Source organism: Cololabis saira, chromosome 22, assembly GCF_033807715.1.
Source record: "Cololabis saira isolate AMF1-May2022 chromosome 22, fColSai1.1, whole genome shotgun sequence".
In the NCBI taxonomy this organism is placed as follows: Eukaryota; Metazoa; Chordata; class Actinopteri; order Beloniformes; family Belonidae; genus Cololabis; species Cololabis saira.
Window position 1 is genome coordinate 35,568,756 of NC_084608.1, and position 24,511 is coordinate 35,593,266.

The window sequence follows — 24,511 nt, forward strand, 5'->3', positions numbered from 1 at the left end:
ACACTGCACGAGGCACGAGCAACGATTGGGTCAAAATCGGGCCCGATCAAAAAAAATTTGCACGACTGGAAAATCGGCTCAAAACGAGCCAATAATCGCACAGTGTCTGCCCGGCTTAAGAGGCATCTGTCACATGTAGGAGATCTCAGGGTTTATTCTATGTAGGCTCTCCTTAGAATAATGAAGACGGTGTATGATTTTAAACTGGATTAGGCAGTGCCGCGTTGTTAGAGCACTTATGGACGTGTTCTAAACTATCTACCCATAGAGCATCCGGGATCTCAGTGCCCATTTCCTCCTCCCATTCTGTCCTTATTAAATTGGAATTCACAGGATTGGTAGCTTGCAAGGTGTCATATATATAAGATATCGATTTTTCTAAGCGAGACATAGGCCGGAGGGATCTGTCAAGATGGGAGCCTTCGAAGGTCTAGAAATTTAACAGATTCGTTCTTACATAGTTTATGATTTGTAAATACCTGAAAAAATTACTTCCAGGTAGATGGTATTCAGTGTTTCCTCTAGGAATTTTTTCAGCAGTGGGGGCATGCTTCCCAGGGGGGTGGCGGCGGCGGCGACGTTGACTAGGCCCGGCCCAAAGCAATCGGCGCGTGGAAACTCAACAACAATAACGCCTGGCATGAGTGTCACAATACTTAATTGTGGCTCATGATACTATACCATCCAAATTATAGCAATAGCACTGATTTGACTAGATGTGTTAAGAGCACAGTATTCTAGTTTAACTTGAATACTCTCACATAGAAATTAAGGTCTCACTGCAGTCCCTCTGGTTGAACCAATACAAAACAGGTATCTGAAATACACAACACTGTATGAGTTATGAAAAATCACAATGTAACGAGGGTGTAAATACACAGTTTAACTTGAATACTCACATAGAAATGAAGGTTGAATACTAACCTAAAAAAACAAACCAGCAATGCCATTTTTCTCAATGTTTAGGGATAAGGAGTTTCTTCAACAGGTCACTTTTTTCTGAAACTCTGTCATTGTCAAGGGACATGAGGATCTTTCTCTGTGGTCATAAGCATGAATGCTTCCAGGTGTTCTTGTGACTGTGTTCCCCCTCACAAAAGAAAAACAGAGAAACATATTTTCTCATGAACAAATTTAATTGTCTGAAAGATGGTTCAAATGTTATTACATTGACCGAAAAATGTTATTTTGTTACTTGGAAAATTTTAAATATGTTTTGTTGGTGAGAAAATATGTTTCTCTATTTTTCTTATTTTTGTGAGGGGGATATATATTGTTTTTAGGCACTACCTTGTTCTCTATAGCTGATATAACATGAATTACTCCTATGTGGGATCAATAAAGTTCTTATTTTTGCCATCTGAGAAAATTAAATATATTATATTTGGTGCCTGTTTCCAACAATATTTTTCATGTGGGAAGTCAGGATGACATTCCCTTGTTCCAAATGCACTATTGTTCTTATTCTACCAAAGTCCATGTTGTGCACCTTTCCAAAAAGACACATGTTTACAGCACCAATAATTTCTGTATTAATTGTGATTTTTGATCGATTTCTTTTTATGTTTTGAAGATAATTTTAAAAATAAAACCGGGTTAAACTTTAGCCAAAACGAGGCGTAGTTTAATAGAAAAACACAGAAAAACTCCCACAGGGAACTCAGAACTTCTTCACAAATAACTTAAAAATCACAGAGAGGAAAAAAAAACACCAGCAAACTAACAAACAAAGCAACAAAGCTTAGAGTTAAGAAAACGAACCAGCAATGCCGATTAACAACTCGCAGCCGCTCCTTAACTTTTCCTCCCGGGCTGCAGGTGGTTTAAGGATGATTTATGGTTCCGCGTTAAATCGACGCAGGGCCTACGGCGTAGGTTACGCGGAGACGCGCGCCGTACGTTGCGCGTCGCCGCTTGCCCTACGGCGTAGGTCTGCGTCGATTTAACGCGGAACCATAAATCAGGCTTCACAGCGCGACTCACTGTCCGCCGCGCAGCTCCTCGCCACGCCGACTCCGCGCTCATATATGTAATACATTTATAAAGCCCATATATTTATAAAGCCCCGCCTGGCCGAGCCCTAACACTGTGGCCGGCCACCATCCGTCCTGGAGTACTGGCCGATCACACAGATGGCCAGTCCGCCCCTAATAAGTCTACCTTTTCTCCGGTAATTCGCTGCCTTTTTTTCTTACGGCGACTTCTCCTTTTTTTTTTTCTTACGACTCTGACTCTGACTCTGACTCTGACCTGGTGCCTGACGTGATGTCACTTTAGGCCGCGCTCTCGCGAGTAATTAACTCCAATAGGATCCCCCAAACACCCCACTCCCTCCCCTCCCCTCCCCCCACCGTTGCGCTCATCATCACACAGGCTGTGCTGTGAAGGTGGAGAGATGCGGCGATGGTGCATTTGCAAAAAAAAAAAAATTATAATAAAAAAAAAATTTCAGGCGTGGCGGCTATGATTTAGCAGTGGCGGACCGCCACTGCTGAATGAATGTAGAGGAAACACTGGTATTTATTCTGTAACTGTGCAAAAGAAGCAAATCTGCCTTTAATGTATAAGTCTCCTATTGTATGGATGCCTGCCTTTTCCCAGAGAGTAAAAGTATTATCCAGATTGACCAGTTCAAGTGGAGTTACTGTGTCATCCAGCCAATATGCCATAATCCTGATTTGTGAAGCCCAATAATATGACAAAAAGTTTGGAAGTGCCAAGCCCCCCTCCATCTTATATCTGCAAAGGTGTTTCTTGCCAATTCTATGTGTTTTGTATTCCCAGAGGAAAGGGAGTACAATCGAGTCTATTTTTTTAAAGAAGGATTTGGTCAGAAACACTGGAATATTCTGATATAAATATGATAACTGGGGCAAAAAAATCATTTTAATAGCATGACTCTGCCCAGCAATGATATCGGCAACGTCTTCCACGATCTCGTCAACTTCTATTGTTGATGAAAACCTTTCTGAATCCAAACGTCTGAACCTAAAGATGAAAACTTTGCAGTTTCTGTAAATGAAAGTGATGTTTGGGAATAAAACAAGTGACAGATTCTACACAACGTCGTATGACTGAAGCCCCTAAAACAGATCCGACGACGTCCCGACCTGGACTGAGAGTCGTTTCCTCATCGTTCTGCCTGCAGTCCCACGTTATGGTCACATGACTTTAGCAGCTGTTTTTGAAAACATTGATTTCTTTACAAAACAAATACATTTACACAAATAAATGAACACTGACGACCACCAGGGGGCGACCACGCTCTCTCTCTCTCTCTCTCTCTCTCTCTCTCTCTCTCTCTCTCTCTCTTAACAGTCACGTGGTTTCTTGTAACTGCAGGGAGGAAGTGCAGCTCTGATTCTAACTGATAAAGGTATTCAGAGTTCAGACTCCATGTTGATGTGGACGGAGCAGCAGAGGAGACCAGGTTAGTGTTGCTTCAGTCTTCTTCTGCTGTTTAAATGTCATTTCTGTGGTTCTGGTTGGAGTCCAGCTGAGGGGTGACGAGAGATCTGAGGTTTGGGTTCAGATGGAAACACAACAGAAGTATAGAAGGTCCTTATAAGGACAGCTGGACAGGCGTGTGTGTGCTGAACTTCCTGTCTGAACATTTCCTGCTGTGGTGGTTTCTGTTATATCTACATTTTAACAGGTCAGTAAACTGTATTTATACGATGATTCAGTCTCATGAAGTTGATTTAATGTACAAAGATCTCAGGGAAAGTGTTACTTTTGGTATGTGGTGACTTAAAAAGACTTAAATCTTGTTTTTCTGCTGCGTGCCGTCGTCTCCACAGACAGATGTGTCACGTTCTCAGAGGTTCTCCATGCTGGAAATAACTTTTCGATCAGATTTGATTGAATTTGTTAACAAAACTTTGCTGCATTATTTTGAACATGCAGATAAACGTAATGTGACGTTTTCAGGACAGTTTATACTGAAAAGCTGAATATTGTTTCTGGAGACCAGGTTCAGATCCTGGATCAGGAGACTTGAACAACCTGGTATTAAAATAGCCACTACCTGTCAATAGTGTGTGTGTGTGTGTGTGTGTGTGTGTGTGTGTGTGTGTGTGTGTGTGTGTGTGTGTGTGTGTGTGTGTGTGTGTGTGTGTGTGTGTGTGTGTGTGTGTGTGTGTGTGTGTGTGTGTGTGTGTGTGTGTGTGTGTGTGTGTGTGTGTGTGTGTGTGTGTGTGTGTGTGTGTGAGAGATCCTGATGTTCAGAAGAGTTTTACGGATTCTACAAGTTTGATTTATTTCAGTAACCGAGACTTTTTTAAGCTCTTCTTTAGACTTTAGACTCTTCTCTCTGAGACTTGACTTTAACACAATGGTTCTTTGTAAGTCTGTTTCTCAGCGAGTCGTTCAGGGGGTTGTTTACCGAACAAAGAAGGAAGTTAGCCTTGAGCTAACAAAGTAGGATTCATGGTTAAACTAACCAACATCTGAAGTCCGACTGTTTCCTGAAAACTGTTGTTTTATGATCTCAGAGAAATAAAGGGATGTTTTTGTGTAGAAAACTGAACAGGAGCAGGTAACGTTCAGGTTGGGGCTCTTTAGTGAGAATCAGTGAAGAAGTGGTTTCCTGGATGACTTCATCAGTCTTTCTTTGAGTGTTTAATGAAACAGAAAATATCTTCTCCAGGTGAAGACTCGGCTTCACAGATCCCACCTGGACAGAAATGTTGGCGTCAGGTTAGAGGAGACTCAGCTTCAGGTCTGTCTCATCGTCAGTATCAGTAAAACCTCTTTCTTCCTCCTCACCAGTTTGGACAAAGTCCTTCAGGGAAAGTTGTTACATTGATTTCATGACTTAGTCGTGTTCTAATAAAGTTTCTGTCTACAGATTCAAAGATGGTGGGTGTTTGTGGTTCATGTCTCTGAATGACTGAAGTCCAGAAGATGGATGATTGTGTGGAGGAAGAGGAGGAGAGACCAGAGTCTCCAGGATCCATCAGTCCGTCTATGAGGAGTGACTGGTCCAAAGATTATCCTCCAGACTTCAGTAAAGAACCTGGACCCTCAGACACAGAGTAAGAAAACTGCTGTTAACTGATTCTAGGACTCATCAGGACTTTATATTTTCTGTCCATGGTGGTTTATTTGATGATTTAGTTTCTTCAAACATCACTTTTTCCTTCTGGTTCCTGTTTTTCCACCACGGAGTCTTCTGTGTTCCTCAACCATGTGGTCCTGCTGGTTCAGAGAGCAGAGTTTGGTTCAGGATGAAACCAGCTCTCCAGATCGGCCATATAATTGCATGTGACTTAGTAATTTAATTTTTTTCTAAAGAATTTTTTGGGCCTGCGATGGACTGGCGACCTTTCCAGGTTGAACTCCTGCCTCTCGCCTGAAAAATTGGCTGTGATAGGCTCCAGCAGACCCCCGTGACCCTGCAAAGGATAAAGCGGGTATAGATGATGGATGGATGGATGGATGGATGGATGGATGGATGGATGGATGGATGGATGGATGGATGGATGGATGGTTTTGGGCTCTAGTGGCCCTTTATTGAAGGTGCAGACAGGAAGGGGGTAGAGAGAGAGAATGGGGATGACATGCAGCAAAGGTGCAGGCCGGGATTCAAACCTGCGGCCGCTGCAGGAGGACTGTAGTCTCAGTATATGAGCCGCTTGCTTAACCCAGTGCACCGCCGAGCAGCCCGGTATTTGCATGTGATTTAGTTTTAATACATTTTTCATTGATTTGAGGCCAGTTTGTTCTCAAAGGCTCCGGAGCTCCACCATCTCTCTTTTACTGCTGCTGAGATGCTGGTTCCAACTTACTGAGGACGTCCCAGCTCATCTGGTTCATCATGTCCCCCATGTCCAGTATCAAGGAGACATCTGGTCCATCATGTCCCTCATGTCCAGTATCAAGGAGACATCTGGTCCATCATGTCCCTCATGTTCAGTATCAAGGAGACATCTGGTCCATCATGTCCCTCATGTCCAGTATCAAGGAGACATCTGGTCCATCATGTCCCTCATGTCCAGTATCAAGGAGACATCTGGTCCATCATGTCCCTCATGTCCAGTATCAAGGAGACATCTGGTCCATCATGTCCCTCATGTCCAGTATCAAGGAGACATCTGGTCCATCATGTCCCTCATGTCCAGTATCAAGGAGACATCTGGTCCATCATGTCCCTCATGTCCAGTATCAAGGAGACATCTGGTCCATCATGTCCCTCATGTCCAGTATCAAGGAGACATTTGGTCCATCATGTCCCTCATGTTCAGTATCAAGGCAGCATTGGTATCTGGCTGATCTGGGGCTTCCGGTTCAGGTGATAGCCGGAGCTGCTGCGTCGCCTCTCCCTCGGTTTGCCATCATAGGGCCCGATTTACTAAGATCCTAAATAAAGAGTACTAAATTGCGTGTGCACTGAAAAAGTTTGCGCGTGCTGTTGTTGTGTGTTTTGCGGGTGATCAACTAAGATTGCGTGCGCAATTGATAACAGGTGCAAACTGCAGTATTTAAATGAGGTGTTGCGTGTCTTACGGTTTGCGAGCGCAAACTTTGCACCATGGTGAGTCTGGATGAATCCGTGTATCATTCGTTCTTTCCATTTTCTATTGCCAATCAAAAACCAAAACATGAAAAAGTGACTGGTTATGTTGTTATTAGTTTTTTATTATAACACAAATAACGGAAAAACGTCTGGTTTTTCATATTTCAATTTTGGGCACAGATCAAAAATACGAAATAGAAAAACGGGCCACAGGACTGAATTTGATTTTAATATTGAATTGGTCGGGTTTGCGTGACCCAGCGGTGCTCGGCATGATCTGAGGAGAAAAAGACAATCAGACGCAGAGCTGGAGAGCGCTTTGATTCAATCTATTTATGAGTTAAGTTTTTATTCAGATGTCCACAGTATATTGCAAATATTATATATTATATAGCAAACACTGACAGTAAATGTGTGACAGACGGGACGATCATATGGCCGAAAGAAGAGAAGTGTTCAGAACAGCGCACAGAGCGCACACTAAAGGCTGATTTATGGTTCTGCGTTACACTAACGCAGAAACGACGGCGTAGGGTACGCGACGACGCACACCGCACCGCGACCCTACGCCGTCGGCTACGCCCTCGATTTAACGCAGAACCATAATTCAGGCGAAGCTGCAGTCTCTGCGCTGATACTGACACAGCGGGTCGGAGCGGATTTGGTCATGATGTTTAACCTGTGTTTTGTGATTAATAAGCACGGGTTTTAATTAAATGTAATTTACGAAGGATGATTTCACGTTCAATAAGATAAATAATCAATAAAATACAAAGTTTTGGCACAAAGGCTTGGCCTGCTTGTGGGCGAGTGGAGGGGGGCACAATAAGAGAAGGTGGCAAGATATAAGGCGAAGAACTAAAGAAAAAGTGGCCTTTAATAAAACTTGTGCAACCATTTTTAAAATAGCATGCAGCAGAATAAAGACTCTCTCTCTGCGTATTCTTTGATTTTGGATGTCGCCTCCTTGCCACAATAACAGCAGCAGCAGATTAGCACCTTCCTTTCGAACTTATTAAATACAGACGCAATCACAATACGCGCAATTACTTTCAGGCTTGGTAAATCTCATTGCGTGTGGTAAATGGACCAATTTGCATTTTCCCCTCCCAGTATTTAGCGCTTTCTGGCGGCTACGCCCCATATTGATTATTCATCAGGGCAAAAGTACTAAATGGATTGCGTGTGCTATTCTGCAGATTTCAGAGACGCAGTCGTCTTTGCAAGCTGTTAGTAGATCAGTTCGCACATTGGTTTGCGGTTGCTGTCAAGTTTGCACAGGTTTTTACGCACGCAAACCTTTAGTAAATCAGGCCCATAGAGCGCCCGTGAGCCCAAACCTTTACAGGTAGTGAAAAGCTTTAATGTTGGGGCTAAATACCGGCAAAAAGAATTAAGAAGTGTGATATAAAAGTGTAAAAAAAGTCACATTCCAGCGGAGCCTCGGCGGAACACGTCCTACATCCTCCTCATCCCACCGGAACCTGGAATTGTTGTTTTTTGATCAAAACAAGTTTTATTTCAACATTTTACAGGTTTTGGAGGGAGGACAGTTTGATGTTAAATTGCTGCACAAAAACTGTAAATGGATTCATCTTATTTTGTCATCAACAAAAGAATTTCAGTTGAATTCAGGAAGTGTTGAGTTTGAATCAGTGAGATGTTCAGAGGGTCAGGAAGCAGGAATGTCCTCAGATCCCTCATCCCTGTGGAAGGTTCCTGCAGAGGAAACATGAGCTCTGATGTCAGGAGGAGAGGAAAGCAGTAATCTGCTCCAGGACTGGATACAGACCAGATCAGGGGTGGACAATCCTGAAGCAGGAAACATCTAACACATGCAGGACTGTGGCTGTCAGGACCAGAGTTGGAGACCCTGCTGTAGATCTTCTTCAGTGCTCATCAGCAATATTATCAGTGACTGATGGGAATTTGTGTTTGCAGAGGTCGGTACCGCAGTCGGAGACCAGAGTCTCCAGGATCCATCAGTCCGTCTATGAAGAGTGACCGGTCCAAAGATTGGAATCCAGACTTCAGTAAAGAACCTGGACCCTCAGACACAGAGTAAGAAAACTGCTGTTAACTGATTCTAGGACTCATCATGACTTTATATTTTCTGTCCATGGTGGTTTATTTGATGATTTAGTTTCTTAAAACATCACTTTTTCCTTCTGGTTCCTGTTTTTCCACCACGGAGTCTTCTGTGTTCAGCAGTTTCAGCAGCAGTTTTAATTAAATTCAATTCAATTTTATTTATATAGCGTCTAATACAACAGACGCTATATCTCTAGACGCTTTCCAGAGATCCAGAACATGAACATAAATATATATTTTATATTTTATATTTTAGGACTCTAGTTCTCCTTCATGACAATAAAAACTAATCACTCACAGATGTTTTGTTAGTAATAAATAGACAGATTAGATACAAATATAAAACAACATAAACTTCCATATAATTGCATTTGATTTAGTTTTAATACATTTTTCATTCATAAACTAGATTCAATCGTATCACACCTCCTATTGTTCTCTTTCTATATTAATAAACCTTTTATTTCCCGTTACAAATGTAAGGCATTAATTCCTGTAAAGGTTTGACACAAGTAAAACAGACAGAAGCTGCTGCTTCCTGCTCTCATGTATTATGAGCCGCCAGCAAGAAACTCGCTCCCTCTACTGGACAAACCATGGTGACTCGTTGATGACATTAAAAACTAATCTGTTAAAGATGTTTTGATAGTTATAAATATATAGATTAAATAAATCAATAAGATTATTAAACAACAGAAATTAACTTTCATATAATTACATGTGATCTGGTTTTAATATTTCTTTATGAACTAAAATTGATCCTTTCATACCTCCCATTGTTCTACTTCTATATGAATAAACCTTTTATTTTATATATGTAATGTGGGTCCAGGTGAATGGTTAGATAGATGGACCTCTAAGTATTCACAGTGCTACCCAACACTATTATTGATCATTTTAAGAATGAGGATGGTTGTTGGACGTGTGGAGAGCCAGCAATCCTCACACAACACAGTTTACACGTTAAAACCTGATGGGAATGCTAAAGGGACAATTGACTGGTTAGTTTCTGGTTCATGATGCAGTTTAAAGTCACTTCCACTGTTTCTATACTGGCTAATAAGACACTTTCAAATCAGACTCTCCAGGAAAAGGAAAGATCATTGGAAGTTCAATCATCCCTCTTAAAGAATGAACATCAAAGAATTGATGTTAGACATTAATAATAGTACCAACCTTTCCCAAATACAAACATGGGAATATCTACAAGAAAACTCTCTGTTGCTTTTGGTAAACGGATGAAAACATTGCTCCATTACTACTCTAGTCAGAATCGGGGGGAAGAAGATAAAGTAGGAATCTCAAATACTCAGACTCAATCAGAGCAGTTGGACCTTAACAAAGCCCCGGGTGCTTTTGTCAGATCACGGTCCAAGTGGAAGAAGATGGAAAATCCATCCTTTATGAGGCTGGAAAAAACCAAGACAAGGAAAATCTGCTGTTTCTTCTTTATTGATTAAAGGGGAGGAATGTACAAACTCAAAAATAATATCTAAAGAGTCTTTGAACGCTTGAATGATGCCTCTGCGATAAAGTACGGCCGAGCAAATTAGGAAGGAATCTTTGCCATTTTCTCCACTTTCTGGCGTCTAGCATTGCCACGGTAACACTATTGACGGAGAAAAGTAACAGCCATGGAAGGCACGATGGAGACGCACGTGTTGATGTCTGCCATGCCTGGGAACACGTTACGGTCCGGGCCGCATTAACGGATGAAAAAACACTTAAAGAATAAGTGGAAGAAGAAAAGGGAAACCGATCCTGGATCCTAATATCTGGTCCGGGCAAACTGGTTTTCCTTGTTTTTTCTGGTGTTTTTCTTTCTTCCACTACTGGCATACACATAAACGTATGAATGTAAAACATATACACATAAATAAATGAATGTGCTCTTCCAGAAGCATCAGTTTTATTCCCGTCTGGAGGCTGAATTCAAACAGAAAAGCAGCCACACTTTTACTCTCTGAGACCACCTGAGCTTCTGGACACTGTTGACTCATCTGGATGTTTTTCTACAACAGTCAGAAATGACTTTAGTGATGAAGACATGTGTTCACAGAGGGAGGAAGAGGAGAGGAGTTGGTGTGGAGGAGCAGCCGTCCAGTCAGAGCAGAACTGTACCAGGTAAGACTGAACTTCTGTCTGCTGATGGAATCATTTCTGACAACTGGAAAGACTTTTGTTCTGTAGTTTCAGAGTTCTTCTTGTCTTTCAGCAGATGCCGGTCTGCAGGAGGTCCTAGATGAACACAAGACCAGTCTGAGGAGCAGATGTGAACATGTGACTGAAGGAACTGATGAACCAGGAAGTAGAACCCCCCTCAACAGGATCTACACGGAGCTCTTCATCACAGAGGGACTGAGTGAAGAGGTTGATACCCAACATGAGGTGAGGCAGCTGGAGACAGCTCCCAGGATGAAGAGCCTCCATGACGCTCCAATCAGGTGCCAGGACATCTTTAAAGCCTTACCTGACCAACATGGAGCCATCAGAGTGGTTCTGACCAACGGCGTCGCTGGCGCTGGGAAAACCTTCTCGGTTCAGAAGTTCTCTCTGGACTGGGCCGAGGGCTGGGAGAACCAAGACGTCACCGTGGTGATTCTGCTCTCGTTCAGGGAGCTGCACCTGATCGGAGAGGAGCAGCTCAGTCTTCTCAGGCTGATCCAGGTTTTCCATCCATCGTTCCAGAAGCTCACAGCAGAGCAGCTGGCTGCCGGGAAACCGTTGTTCATCTTTGACGGCCTGGATGAAAGCAGACGTTCCCTGGATTTCAACAACGGTCCGGTGGTGTCTGACGTCACACAGAGCTCATCGGTCAACGTGCTGCTGACCAACCTCATCCAGGGGAACCTGCTTCCCTCAGCTCTCATCTGGATCACTTCCAGACCTGCAGCAGCCAATCAGATCCCTCACAAACACGTGGACAGGCTGACAGAAGTACGAGGCTTCACCGACGGCCAGAAGGAGGAATACTTCAGGAGGAGGTTCAGGGATGAAGAGCGGTCCAGCAGCATCGTCTCCCACATGAAGACATCCAGAACCCTCCACATCATGTGTCAACTCCCGGTCTTCTGCTGGATCACTGCTACAGTTCTGGACCACATGTTGACCACAGAGCAGAGAGGAGAGCTGCCCAAGACCCTGACTGACATGTTCTCCCACTTCCTGCTGGTCCAGACCAAGAGGAAGAAGAACAAGTACCAGGAGGGACATGAGACGAGTCCACAGGAGCTGACGGAGGCCGACAGGGACCTTCTCCTGAAGCTGGGGAGGCTGGCGTTTCAACATCTGGAGAAAGGAAACATCATGTTCTACCAAGAAGACCTGGAGCAGTGTGGTCTGGATGTCCCAGAGGCCTCGGTGTACTCAGGAGTTTGTACCCAGATCTTCAGGAGAGAGTGTGAGGTCTTCCAGAAACCCGTCTACTGCTTTGTTCATCTGAGCATCCAGGAGTTCCTGGCTGCAGTCTACGTGCTCCACTGTTGGTCCACCAGGAACATGGATGTGCTGAAGAACTTCCTGGGAGAAGACTACAGTTACTCATCTCTGGATGACTTCCTGAAGAGAGTCATGGAGAAATCCCTGGACAGTAAAAATGGCCACCTGGACCTGTTTGTCCGCTTCCTTCATGGTCTTTCTGTGGAGTCCAACCAGAGACTGTTAGGAGTTCTGCTGAACCAGACGGAGAACGATCCAGAAACCATCAAGAGAGTCATCAACTACCTGAAGGTGATGAGCACTGATGAAATCTCTCCTGACAGAAACATCAACATGTTCCAGTGTCTGGTGGAGATGAACAACCTCTCAGCTCATAAGCAGATCCAAGAGTTCCTGAAGTCAGAGAACAGATCAGGGCAGGTACTCTCTCAGATGAAGTGTTCAGCTGTGGCCTACATGCTGCAGATGTCGGAGGAGGTTCTGGATGAGTTGGACATGAGCAAGTACAAGACACCATGGAGGGGTGGATGGAGACTGATTCCAGCTGTGAGGAACTGCAGAAAGGCTCGGTGAGTCCAGATGGATCAATAACACCATCAGTTAGCAGTTCACTTCTTCAAATCTGGTTTTGATCTTGAAAATGTAAACATTTGAAGTTGGATGTGTTTGTTTTATTCTGGTTCACCTCAAGTCACGTCAACCAGAGGTTCATGTTTCAAACACTTGATCTAGTTGATGTTTCTGCTGCTCAGAGATGAATCTATGTAACGGAGAAAGATGAAACATCAGAACCACCGGGGAGTTTTGTTGATGTGAACTTACAGACAGTTTTACAGAAAACTCATCACATCAGACATTTTCATTGAGATTATTGAAGAATTGGGGTGTAACGATACACTAATCTCACGATACGGTACGATACGGTACGATACACCATATTGAGGTCACGATAACGATACAGTACGATATTATAGCAGTATTTTTTTAAATGAGGAACATGTGACTGGAAAACTTAACTGTAAGAAAAGTGTTTTGATAGGTTGCATTTATAGACCACCTGACTCTGACTTTCATACATTTATTGATGCACTTTACTCTACGCTTGAATTGATACATAAGGAACGTAAATTGTGTATTTTACTTGGTGATTTTAACATTAATTTGCTTAATGGGGATCTTACATCATCATCAGACTTCCTAAATGTATTGTATTCTTTTAATTTTTACCCTCTGATAACCAACCCTTCCCGGATAACTAAGACATCAGCCTCACTCATTGATAACATCTTGATTAATTCAATTGATTGTGATATCACCCCAGGCCTGCTGTTGTGTGATGCCTCAGACCATCTTCCAGTCTTCCAAATTATACGTACTTATGGATTTCCAAAGATCAAATCTGATACTTATAAACTAATGAAATATCGTAAAATTACCACAAAGAGTATGGAATCCTTTAAGTTAGTCATCAGTTCCATCTCATGGGATGAGGTTTTAAGGTCGGACGATGTCAATGAAGCCTATCACTCATTTTTAACACTCATGAATGTGGCTATAGAGGCATCTTTCCCTCTGATAAATATGAATTCTAACAAAAAATCCTCCAAGGGGAAGCCCTGGATCACAGAAGATCTGAAGAAATTCTCTCGAAAAAAAAACAAACTCTATAGAAAATCAATCATAAATCCTTCTCCTACTAATATAGAAATCTATAAGCAATACAGAAATCGATTTACAGCTTTAGTAAGGAAAACTAAGAAAAAATATTATGCTGATACATTTAATATTGCCTCAAATGACCCCAAGTCAACATGGAACCTCATTAACCACCTATTAAATCGTAGGAAATCACCTCTAGCCACACCTACAGAGATGAAGGGGAAGGAAGGCACTCTTTTCAACCCAAATGAAGTGGCTGATGGGTTCAATGATTTCTTTGTTAATGTTGGTTTCAATCTGGCATCTTGTATTAAGGCAGCTGAGGGGAATCCATGTGGCCTAATTAAAGGGCAGTTTCCCCCACTCTTAAACCTGGATCCCCCGAATCCTCAGGAAGTCCATAGTATTATCATGGCATTAAAGAACTCGGCGGCTGGGCATGATGGCATTAAGTCTGCCCTCATCAAAGAGACCATTGATTTTATACTACCACCTCTTACCCATATCTTTTCATTATCCTTTCAATCTGGAATCATTCCCCAGGAATTAAAAATTGCAAAAGTCGTCCCGATTTTTAAATCGGGTGACACTAATGAATTCGGAAATTATCGACCAATATCTATTCTTCCCTGTATATCTAAAATTCTGGAAAAGCTGGTCTTTCATAGAATATCTCAACATTTTGAAATTAACAATATATTATATAAACACCAATATGGTTTCCGAAAAAAATATTCCACAGAACATGCACTCCTCCAGCTTGTAAATAATATTTCCAACGCTCTTGATGATAAAAAATTTGCCTTAGGAATTTTCCTGGATTTAAGTAAAGCTTTCGATACGGTAGATCACAACATTCTTATCTCTAAGCTCTACAGGTATGGTGTGGCGGGAACCGCCCTTAACTGGTTCAAAAACTATCTGACCAATAGAGAACAATTTGTCCATCTTAATGACTTTTCTTCTAAAAAATCTAAAATCTTGTTTGGTGTACCCCAAGGCTCAATCTTGGGTCCCTTGCTATTCTTAATTTATATCAATGATATGCCTATGATGTGTAAAACATTTCTTCCTGTCCTGTTCGCAGATGACACTAATCTCATCGCTGTTCATGAGGATTTTCCCACTCTGATTAAATGTGCCAATGATGAACTTTCTTCAATTGCCCACTGGTTCCAACTTAACAAACTGACCCTCAATGTCAATAAATGCAACTTCATGGTCTTTTGTAACATTAATAAGTTCTATCCCAAGGAGTTAGCCAAAATTCTAATAAATGGTAATGAAATCCTTCAAGTCAATTCAACCAAATTTCTGGGGGTTATTCTAGATGAACACCTCAACTGGTGTAATCATATTGATCTCGTCTCCAAAAGATCCATGAAGATGCTAGGCATTTTGAGGAAAGTTCTCCCTTTAATTCATTCCTCAGCTTACTTAACCCTATATTATAGTTTCTTGTTCCCTCATTTAAATTATTGTAACATTGTTTGGGCAGCTAATTATCCGACTCATCTAAGAAAACTACTCTTATTGCAGAAGAGGTTTCTGAGATTGATCTCCCACTCCTCTAGATATGCGCCATCAGCGCCTCTTTTTCTGAAGTATCGACTCTTACCTATTGATAAGGTGAATGCCTATCAAACATGCCTTTTTATTCATAAGTTTATATACAGGAAACAAGATCTGCCTATTACTTTTCACAATTTCTTTATTCTGACAACAGACTTTCACTCATATCAAACAAGGTTTAGTAACAATAGCTTATCTATACCGTCCTCCCGAACCTCAAGTCACCAATTCAACATTACTTATAGAGGCCCCAAGCTCTGGTCTGACTTAAACTCTTCACTGAGGTCCACCTCCTCCCAATGCATTTTCAAAAAAAACCTAAAGGAATTTTTACTTTCCACAGGAACCTAATTTACTTTCTCTACTCGACCTTTAATTTTATCGACCTTTAATTATATATTCTTTCTCATTGTACTGCTTTTGTCACATTTTTTGTTCTTTCTTTGTTGTTTCAAGTACTTGAATTCCTGTTGCTATTGATCTTTGTCTTTTGTTGTTGTTTAGCTCATGCATGCTGTCTGCTTGTCCTTTGTTTTGTTTTTTTGACAGGGGTGGAACCTTGTACAAGTTTGCTATAGAACCTCGTTCCCTCCTTGCGCAGTGCTTTATGCATCTAATTGTGCTAAATTAATAAACTCTAAACTCTAAAAACTCTAAAAGATTGCCTTTTATTTGAAAGACACAAAATACAAAACAATACTGTGCGTTTGCACTATTGTTACAGTTTGTAATGTTTTATAACTGTTTAAGTTTTAAAGAGAAAGCCAGGCCAACCATTTTCCACAAACTGAACTAAAAGTAAATGTCAGGTTTGCATTATGCATCTTCAGTTTCATACAAGTACAAATATTTAGACACAAACTGAATAGTTTCTCTCATGTATGACTTGACTTTTTTCTTTTCCAGAAATGTAACAACTAAAATTAAATAAATAAATAAAAGTAAATAAATAAACTATGAAAAGTCCCACATGACAGTTATTGATCTTGTGCCAGAGCTCAGAGCTTCACCTGCTCCACCTGAGGCCGTAAGGTTGAACCCCGGTATTGTTTCATCCTCACACCGTCGGGGACGACACAATCTTTACATCAGAAAAAACATTGATTCATGCTCACCTTATAAGTGTAAGAGGAGATTTATTTTTGTTAAGAAGGTTATTTCATTATTTTATAAATATATTCTTTATATTCTGATGTAAATCAGGGACTATAATGACACTAGTCAGTTTATCTGTAGTGATTAGTCTGTTTTAGATTGGGCGGAGTGATACGCCACAGTACGGCACTAGGTGCTGTGTTGATGTTCTAAAATCCTACACTGTTGAGGGACATTAAAGTACACTGGAACTCAGCAGAAGTTTCCCCGTGTTTATCCTACTCACCACCCCAAAAAGGTTTAATTTAATAAGGTGAGGCTTAACTCTATACCAGCCTTACATCAGTAAAAGGTTTAATTTAATAAGGTAAGGCTTAACTCTACACCAGCCTTACATCAGTAAAAGTTCAGAGCTCAAAACCCCCAAGAGTCCCGTGATCGGGACCAAAACGGTACTAGTTTCTAGAGCGGAGTCAGATTTTGGTAAAACGGTACTAGTTTCTAGAGCGTAGTCAGATTTTGGTAAAACGGTACTAGTTTCTAGAGCGTAGTCAGATTTTGGTAAAACGGTACTAGTTTCTAGAGCGTAGTCAGATTTTGGTAAAACGGTACTAGTTTCTAGAGCGTAGTCAGATTTTGGTCGGCGGGTCGAGGTCGTCACGTGATCCCGCTGCACCAATAGGATGTTACTAGTAAACACAATAGATTAATATTAATAACCCAATATCAGCTACAGTTTGTCACCTCCACCACACGTATCGTGAAATTTCGTGGCAGATATATTGTTACTCCCCTATTGAAGAAGTTTACAAGTTTAGAGTTGTAAACCTACAATAGTTTTATGTGGACACAGTTGTACTTGGTACGTGACTTTAATTCTAGTAACTCTGGTTCTGTGATCTCCTGCACCGTCCTGTAACTCCTGTGGATCAGTCTGGCTTTAAATCAGACTTTATTACAACTGACATCATGTTTTCTCTCATCACAGATTTGTTGGTTGTTGGCTCTCAAAGACTCACTGTGAAGTTGTTGCGTCCGCTCTGAAGTCCAACCCCTCCCATCTGACAGAACTGGACCTGAGTCAGAACCCCCTGGAGGATTCAGGAGTGAAGGTTCTGTCTGGTGGACTGGAGAGTCCAAACTGTAGACTGGAGACTCTGAGGTCAGTCCACTGGAGATGTTTCCACATTTATCCACTTATCATCCTCCAAAGATGGAACTGGCTCTTAAAGTTCTGTCCAAAATAAAATAGAATAGAATGTGTAAGGGATAATGCCCGACGAGGTGAACATTATCAGAAATATATGGACGACGCGGGGCGGTTTGCCTCCGCGAAGTCCATATATACTGTAGTTACTCCATAACTCAGTTTCCTTGGTAACGGGAGATATTCTAGTCCGTACAAAACTGATATTTTTTTTTTGCGGCCCACTAGATGGCGCTCGCAGCCCAAATGTGGATATGGTTCAGAATCACTGACTTAGTGAACAATACCAAAACATTATTGCTGGTCAAGGACTTCTTAACATTTCAACTTCAGAGCTGTTTAACTATGAACTTATTTACACTAATATGTTTTCTGAAACATTTATTTCAACATGGTTACAGAAGTCATCAGCTGTTTCTTCTTCATTCAGGTTGGAGGGCTGCATGTTGTCAGAGATCAGCTGTTCTTCTCTGGTCTCAGCTCTGAAGTCCAACCCCTCCCTCCTGAAACATCTGAAACATCTGGACCTGAGCTGGAACCACCTGCAGGATTCAGGAGTGAAACATCTGTGTGGTTTCCTGGAGAGTCCAGACTGCAGACTGGAGACTCTGGGGTCAGACATGTTTTAGTTTTGTGTTCAGATCAATCTGATGATAAAGTTGTGTTGACACTAACCTGCAGATCAGGCTGATCTCCTGCTGATCCACACTGACCATCAGACTGATCTCCTGCTGATCCACACTGACCATCAGACTGATCTCCTGCTGATCCACACTGACCATCAGACTGATCTCCTGCTGATCCACACTGACCATCAGACTGATCTCCTGCTGATCCACACTGACCATCAGGCTGATCTCCTGCTGATCCACACTGACCATCAGACTGATCTGGTTCTTCTTCTCTGGTGTCTTTGTGCAGCTTGCAGTGCTGTGATCTGTCAGGGATCAGCTGTTCTTCTCTGGTCTCAGTTCTGAAGTCCAACCCCTCCCACCTGAAACATCTGGACCTGAGATTCAACTACAAGCTGCAGGCTGCAGATGTGGAGCAGCTGTCTGGTCTGCTGCAGAGTCCACACTACCAGCTGCAGACTCTCAGGTCGGTTCTGACTGGAGCTTTTGGAGTTTTCTTGGAGGTTTTGGTTTCCTCAAACAGAGAAGACTCCGTCAGTCCAGGTGAAGGAGTTTCAGGTGTTGATCGTCTGAACCTCCTGCTGCTTCTTCATCATTCACTCACATTTCATGTGAAACCTGCTGTGATCCATGTGTGTTCTGTTAGAACCACACACACCTCACCGTCACACATGTGTGTTCTGTTAGAACCACACACACCTCACCGTCACACATGTGTGTTAGAACCACACACACCTCACCGTCACACACATGTGTGTTCTGTTAGAACCACACACACCTCACCGTCACACATGTGTGTTAGAACCACACACACCTCACCGTCACACATGTGTGTTAGAACCACACACACCTCACCGTCACACATGTGTGTTCTGTTAGAACCACACACACCTCACCGTCACACATGTGTGTTCTGTTAGAACCACACACACCTCACCGTCACACATGTGTGTTCTGTTAGAACCACACACACCTCACCGTCACACATGTGTTCTGTTAGAACCACACACACCTCACCGTCACACATGTGTGTTCTGTTAGAACCACACACACCTCACCGTCACACATGTGTGTTAGAACCACACACACCTCACCGTCACACATGTGTGTTAGAACCACACACACCTCACCGTCACACATGTGTGTTAGAACCACACACACCTCACCGTCACACGTGTGTTCTGTTAGAACCACACACACCTCACCGTCACACATGTGTTCTGTTAGAACCACACACACCTCACCGTCACACATGTGTGTTCTGTTAGAACCACACACACCTCACCGTCACATATGTGTGTTAGAACCACACACACCTCACCGTCACACATGTGTGTTCTGTTAGAACCACACACACCTCACCGTCACACATGTGTGTTCCTGCTGTCAGGAAGCAGCTCCAGGTCCAGACAGAACCTGACAGAACCAGACAGAAGTGAGTTACATATTCATGTTTAAATCCTCTCTGAAAGCTCATCTCTGACGGAGACAGACCCCCCTGAAGACACAGACCACACACGTCCTGGAGGAAGACGGGTTTCTGCTGACGGCTAACAAACTAACATGTTGTTCAGGTTTCAGGGACTGGGCTGGAATGACGGCTGACCAGGAGTAAGGAACCCTCATCTAAATCATTATTGATCCAAATAGGAATCAGAGGGACCAGGAGAGGGAGATGGGGACCGTGCAGGGACGGGCCACCGGTCCAGAGACCAGGACGGTCTGTAGTTCTGTTAGTGTGAGGCAGAAGACAGATCCAGGAACAGCGGGCCAGGGTCAGAACCCAAGACAGACAGATAAGCTCAGACAGACGTAGCGATCAGGGCTGGACCTGAAACAGGTCCAAGGACACAGGTCCGGTCCAGCATAGCAGTCCCAGGAGAACTGCTGGAGACCGGTATCTGCAGGGAGACCACAAACCCACTCTGGTGAGAGTGAGAGCTGCAGACGCTTTAAATAGAAGAGGAAGAGGTGAGGATGATGAGGGGGATCAGCTGGCAGGAAACTCTTCATCTCCCTCCAGAAGGTTCTTCATGGACCGCTGTAGTCGCTGTGAGGTCGGGGTTTGTCCGTACCGCCGTATCTCTTTACAGCAGACGTTCTCCCCCGGCTCCGCTGCTGCACATTCACTGCACGTGCACCGTCCCACATGTGAACATATTGTAGAGTAAAAGTGTTGCTGGAGTCGACAATGGAAGCGTCCAACAGCTCTCTCAGTCAGCAGCTCCCCGGTCCAGAACTACGGTGGCCGTCAAGAACCAAACGCTCTGCAACGGCCTAATGCGTCTCAGTTCAGGAAAACCTGCTGCAAAAAACAAAGACAAATGCAGCATCATCAAACGCTGCAAATAGAGAAACGATGCAAAGCACAAAACGATATAAAACAAGAAACCATCTTCAAAAGAAAAACGCTTCATAACCGGTCACTACAACCGGTGTTGAAGAATATTATCAAACCAGTTCAGAAGTCCGCTTTGTGATTTTTTTATGAGGTTTTATTGAGCCGGCGGTGAGCACGTCTGCACAGACCAGAGGTCTGGTAGAAATGCTGACCTCGAGTGACGTTGTAATCAGATTTTTATACAAGAAGTTTCAGGAATACCAGCCCAGTGAGAGAGGTGGGACTTTTAGCTTTAGGACCACCCCTGAGGGATCAGGAAGTCCGTATATGTTCTTTGTCTCTGTGGGGGCTGGAAGTCTCGGCAGGGATGCAGAACGCCGGACCTTGCGTGACAATGTCCCGGCAGGGGTCCCCAGGAACTGGAACCCGCATGTCTATGAGCATAAGGGGGGCTTGAGCAATCTGCAAGGCGTCGTTGTGTCCCTGCAGGGGGGCCAAATGGTCAAAATGTTTCATCAATTCACAATTTTTTTTTTTTTTTTTTTTTTTTTTTTTACAGTGGAGTACATCATTTTAGTAATAGTTTGAGTGATACATGTGTTTGCAAGTAAACCTTAGACATGTGGTCGGAAACCAAATAACAACAAGCCAACAAAGCAAATTCAAATATCAAGTAACCAACGTGTCCTAACTGTTCTTTAAACCAATGAAACAAACTACTTATGACAGGTGTATGTAACATTTTGGCAATATCTTTCAAGTGATGCGTTATTTCTTGGACTGTGGCATTGCGGGTATAAATGTACAACATTCAGTTTTAATGACAGCACAAGTTCCCCCTTGAGAAGCTAGTAAGTAGTCCAATGCAGCACGATTCCGCAAGGCCATCATCCCTAGAGCAGCCATCTCCCGTGGGAGCATCGGCATGCCCCCTGTTGCGGTCCTTGCCGAATCCTCAATGGAATCGGGCAGTGGTTTTTGGCTTGTTTTAGGCTTAACAAGCGGTTCTTCAGAAGGAGAGTATGTGGAGTCACATCTCGATGCTACACCATAATTGTCTCGCTTGTGGGGGTCTGCGGGGCCTGTGCTGCTCCTCCGCTCCTCAGCTCCTCCACCAGTCGTGGAGGTCCTGGGTGTTGGAGCTGGGCTTTCCTGCCCGCGTTGCTCCCCTCAATGGCTCCGACGGGGTACCACAGAAAGAAGAAGGAATCGGCCGGTCTCCGGTGCAAGGTCGAGGAGCTGTGCTCCCGCAGTGGGACGCGTGGAACCAGGCCAGCGCCCCCCACCCTTGAGTGTCGGTGGTGCAGGACGTGCTGAGCCCTGGACCACCGAGGCCCTCTCCGACACAAACCCAGTCTCCGGGTTGTGGCATGGTTTGCCACTAAGAAGAGACTGGACAGCTTTTACTTTTCTGTGGATTGACTGAACAGCAGAAGTTTAGAGTACAACAGAATGATATCATGGATTCATCCATGGCATGGAAGTCCATCTTCTTCATATATACAGAACTGAATTGCTTGGTATGGTCATAGGTCTACCCATGATCCTTTCATGAGGCGTGAGTTTTGTGCTTCCTAATGGGTGTTAACAGGTGTCAACATTGTCCATTTAAGTCCAGTTTAAAATTCTCTGCACATACAAAAACATTTTCATACATGAACATTTTCATACAAGAATAATTTCATATCCCTCACATAATGTCTATTTGCAGAGCTTCAAAAAAAGTCACGGTGGGGGGGAGTGTTGATAATGTTTGCAATATTTTTATAGGATGCAAATCTTGGAGCTTATCAGTCTTTCAACACTATCTGACACATTCCCCCTTTTTCTCATCTGTGATTGCCAACTGTGATCAACTATTCACGTGTACAAGGATGTGGGTGCAACAACGCGGCCGTCGTTGCTGACCCACAAATTATTTACATTTTTACAACCATGGGAATGCTACAATCCGTTTTTTTCTTCACCTCAGTAGTCTTCTTGTAGGAGAGCTACATCATTAGGAGAAACCAGGTCGTTAGTGGGTATAGAAGGGCAAAGTTTTACATAGACAGGTAAGCCAAATTTGGCAGTTTCTTTTGCTGCATGGTCAGCTGAAGCATTGCCTAGTGAAAACAGGGTTGGACTGGGTGTGGGCTTCACATTTAACAAAGCAATAGATGAAGGTAGTTGACAGGCTTGTAACAGTTCACCAATCAATTAACCACATTTATCTCCGAGGATGAGATAAATGCTCGGTTCGCCCACAATATATATAAAATCTATAAAATACAATATACACAACCAAAAGCATCTCTGGAATCTGTATAGATTGTAACAGTTTTACCTTTTGATCAGTATATAGTTTCATCTACTTGGGTGGAGCTGGAGGAGGAGGGCGCTTTCAACAATTAAGAATTATCACAAATTGTATAACCTGCGTATGGTATTCCATTTTTATAAGCAGAGCCGTCAGTGAGGAAAACAGGAAAAGTCAGGACGAGTGTTAAAGACAGAGGTGTCAAAAGTATTCTCATTCATTACTCAGGTAGAAGTATAGATATTAGAGTTCAAAAATACTCCTGTAGAAGTTGAAGTATTGTAGAAGTTGAAGTATCAACTCAAAATTTATTTATTTATTTTTTTAATTTTTTTCTCAAGTAAAAGTATAAAGTACTTGTTTCAAAAGTACTTAAAGTATAAAAGTAAAAGTAATATAAGCGGGGAAAAACCATTAAGGCTAAAAGCCATTGAAAATGAATGCATCTTAGTATAATGCAAATATATTAAAGAACCATATATGTGCATTATTGAGCATTAACATGTGTTTCAGAGACCAGACACGTACAAACCAAATATGTTTATACTTCTCATCCAACCACAACCAAATTCACTCTATCCGGATGGCACAATTTAACTGGATAGTTTTTTTAAAGGCCGAAATGAAATAGAGTAAGGCTGTTTTCAAAACGTAAGGAGTAAAAAGTAAAGATAATTGCGTGAAAATGTAAGGAGTAAAAGTAAAAAACCGTCTGAAAAATAATTACTCCAGTGAAGCATACACAACCAAAGGTTCTACTTAAGTAAGGTAATGAGGTATTTGTACTTCGTTACTTGACACCTCTAGTTAGAGATTAGTTATACATGCATTCAGAGACGTTATAGTAGGCCACAGACAGATTTCCATGCAATTAAATTATGAAGGTACCATAGGCAGGATAAGATTATGTAAATTGGGATGCTCTGATTTGCCTCACCACAATGGGAGCCGTTCCCATTTTCTTTGTTTGAGACGTGTGTGACATGTGGATTGGTGTGAATAATCATTGGCTGGCTCCTCTCCACCTCCTCTCAGCGCTCAACCTGTGTAGACAACACTTTTGAAAAAGACATTAGTATTTTCATACATTTCAGATTCTTTTTTTTTGCGTTATCCAGCCCTACCCTTTGTTTGAGGGCAATTAGCAAATATATATTTTGCATGTACCCTGGAGGGAATCCATCAACCTGATCTCGTGACATAAAAGGTCTGAGCTTGCTCGGTGTGATTTTGGCAACAGCTGTGGGATTAAAGGGAATTCTACAAGCATCAAGTACTTTGCGCATCAAGTACTTTGCCTTTCAAATCATGTGACAAAGTTATTAGTTTAACAGCTGTTTCCTGTAGTCATTTTTGTGTATTTATTTAAATTCTCTTACTATTATTTTAGTTCTCTTTCGGCTCCAAATTTTGTAGACAACAGATTTTTGTAAAATCTAGTCGTCATCAGAAGTGTCATCGTCACTTGATTCTTTAATCTGTTTCATCGGATAAAGGTTTTGATTTTATCATTTAACTGGTTCTCTAATTTCATTTTTGTCTGCGTTGTGTTTTTAAATCCTTCTAGCCATCAGCTTTTTATTTTGATCAGTAAGCGAAGCTATTTGAGATTCTGCATTACGGCGTCTACCTTCATCCCTCCAAAAATCTGAGGGAGTTT

General features: G+C 42.5%; 2 protein-coding genes across 19 annotated transcripts in view; one reads left to right on the forward strand and one right to left on the reverse strand.

The window, feature by feature from the left end:
• LOC133423113 (NACHT, LRR and PYD domains-containing protein 14-like) overlaps positions 1 to 24,511 on the reverse strand; it is a 485,953-nt gene that overhangs the window by 101,269 nt on the left and 360,173 nt on the right. The gene's annotated exons all lie outside the window — the stretch shown is intronic.
• The window catches only part of LOC133423111 (NACHT, LRR and PYD domains-containing protein 14-like), a 285,843-nt gene continuing 264,670 nt past the window's right edge, over positions 3,339 to 24,511 (forward strand). For 12 of the 17 annotated variants that reach the window (XR_009770795.1, XM_061713230.1, XM_061713237.1 and 9 more), the window contains exons 1-7: positions 4,473 to 5,036; positions 8,459 to 8,578; positions 10,668 to 10,732; positions 10,824 to 12,615; positions 17,361 to 17,534; positions 18,010 to 18,192; positions 18,501 to 18,677. Coding sequence is in view for 16 of the 17 variants with exons in the window: in XM_061713230.1 (XP_061569214.1) it covers positions 4,888 to 5,036; positions 8,459 to 8,578; positions 10,668 to 10,732; positions 10,824 to 12,615; positions 17,361 to 17,534; positions 18,010 to 18,192; positions 18,501 to 18,677 (2,660 nt within the window). In the remaining variant the exon portion in view is untranslated. Of the gene's footprint in view, positions 3,431 to 3,605; positions 3,656 to 4,472; positions 5,037 to 8,458; positions 8,579 to 10,667; positions 10,733 to 10,823; positions 12,616 to 17,360; positions 17,535 to 18,009; positions 18,193 to 18,500; positions 18,678 to 24,511 lie in introns of those variants that run through there. The other 5 variants (XM_061713231.1, XM_061713232.1, XM_061713239.1 and 2 more) reach the window with 5 other exon arrangements.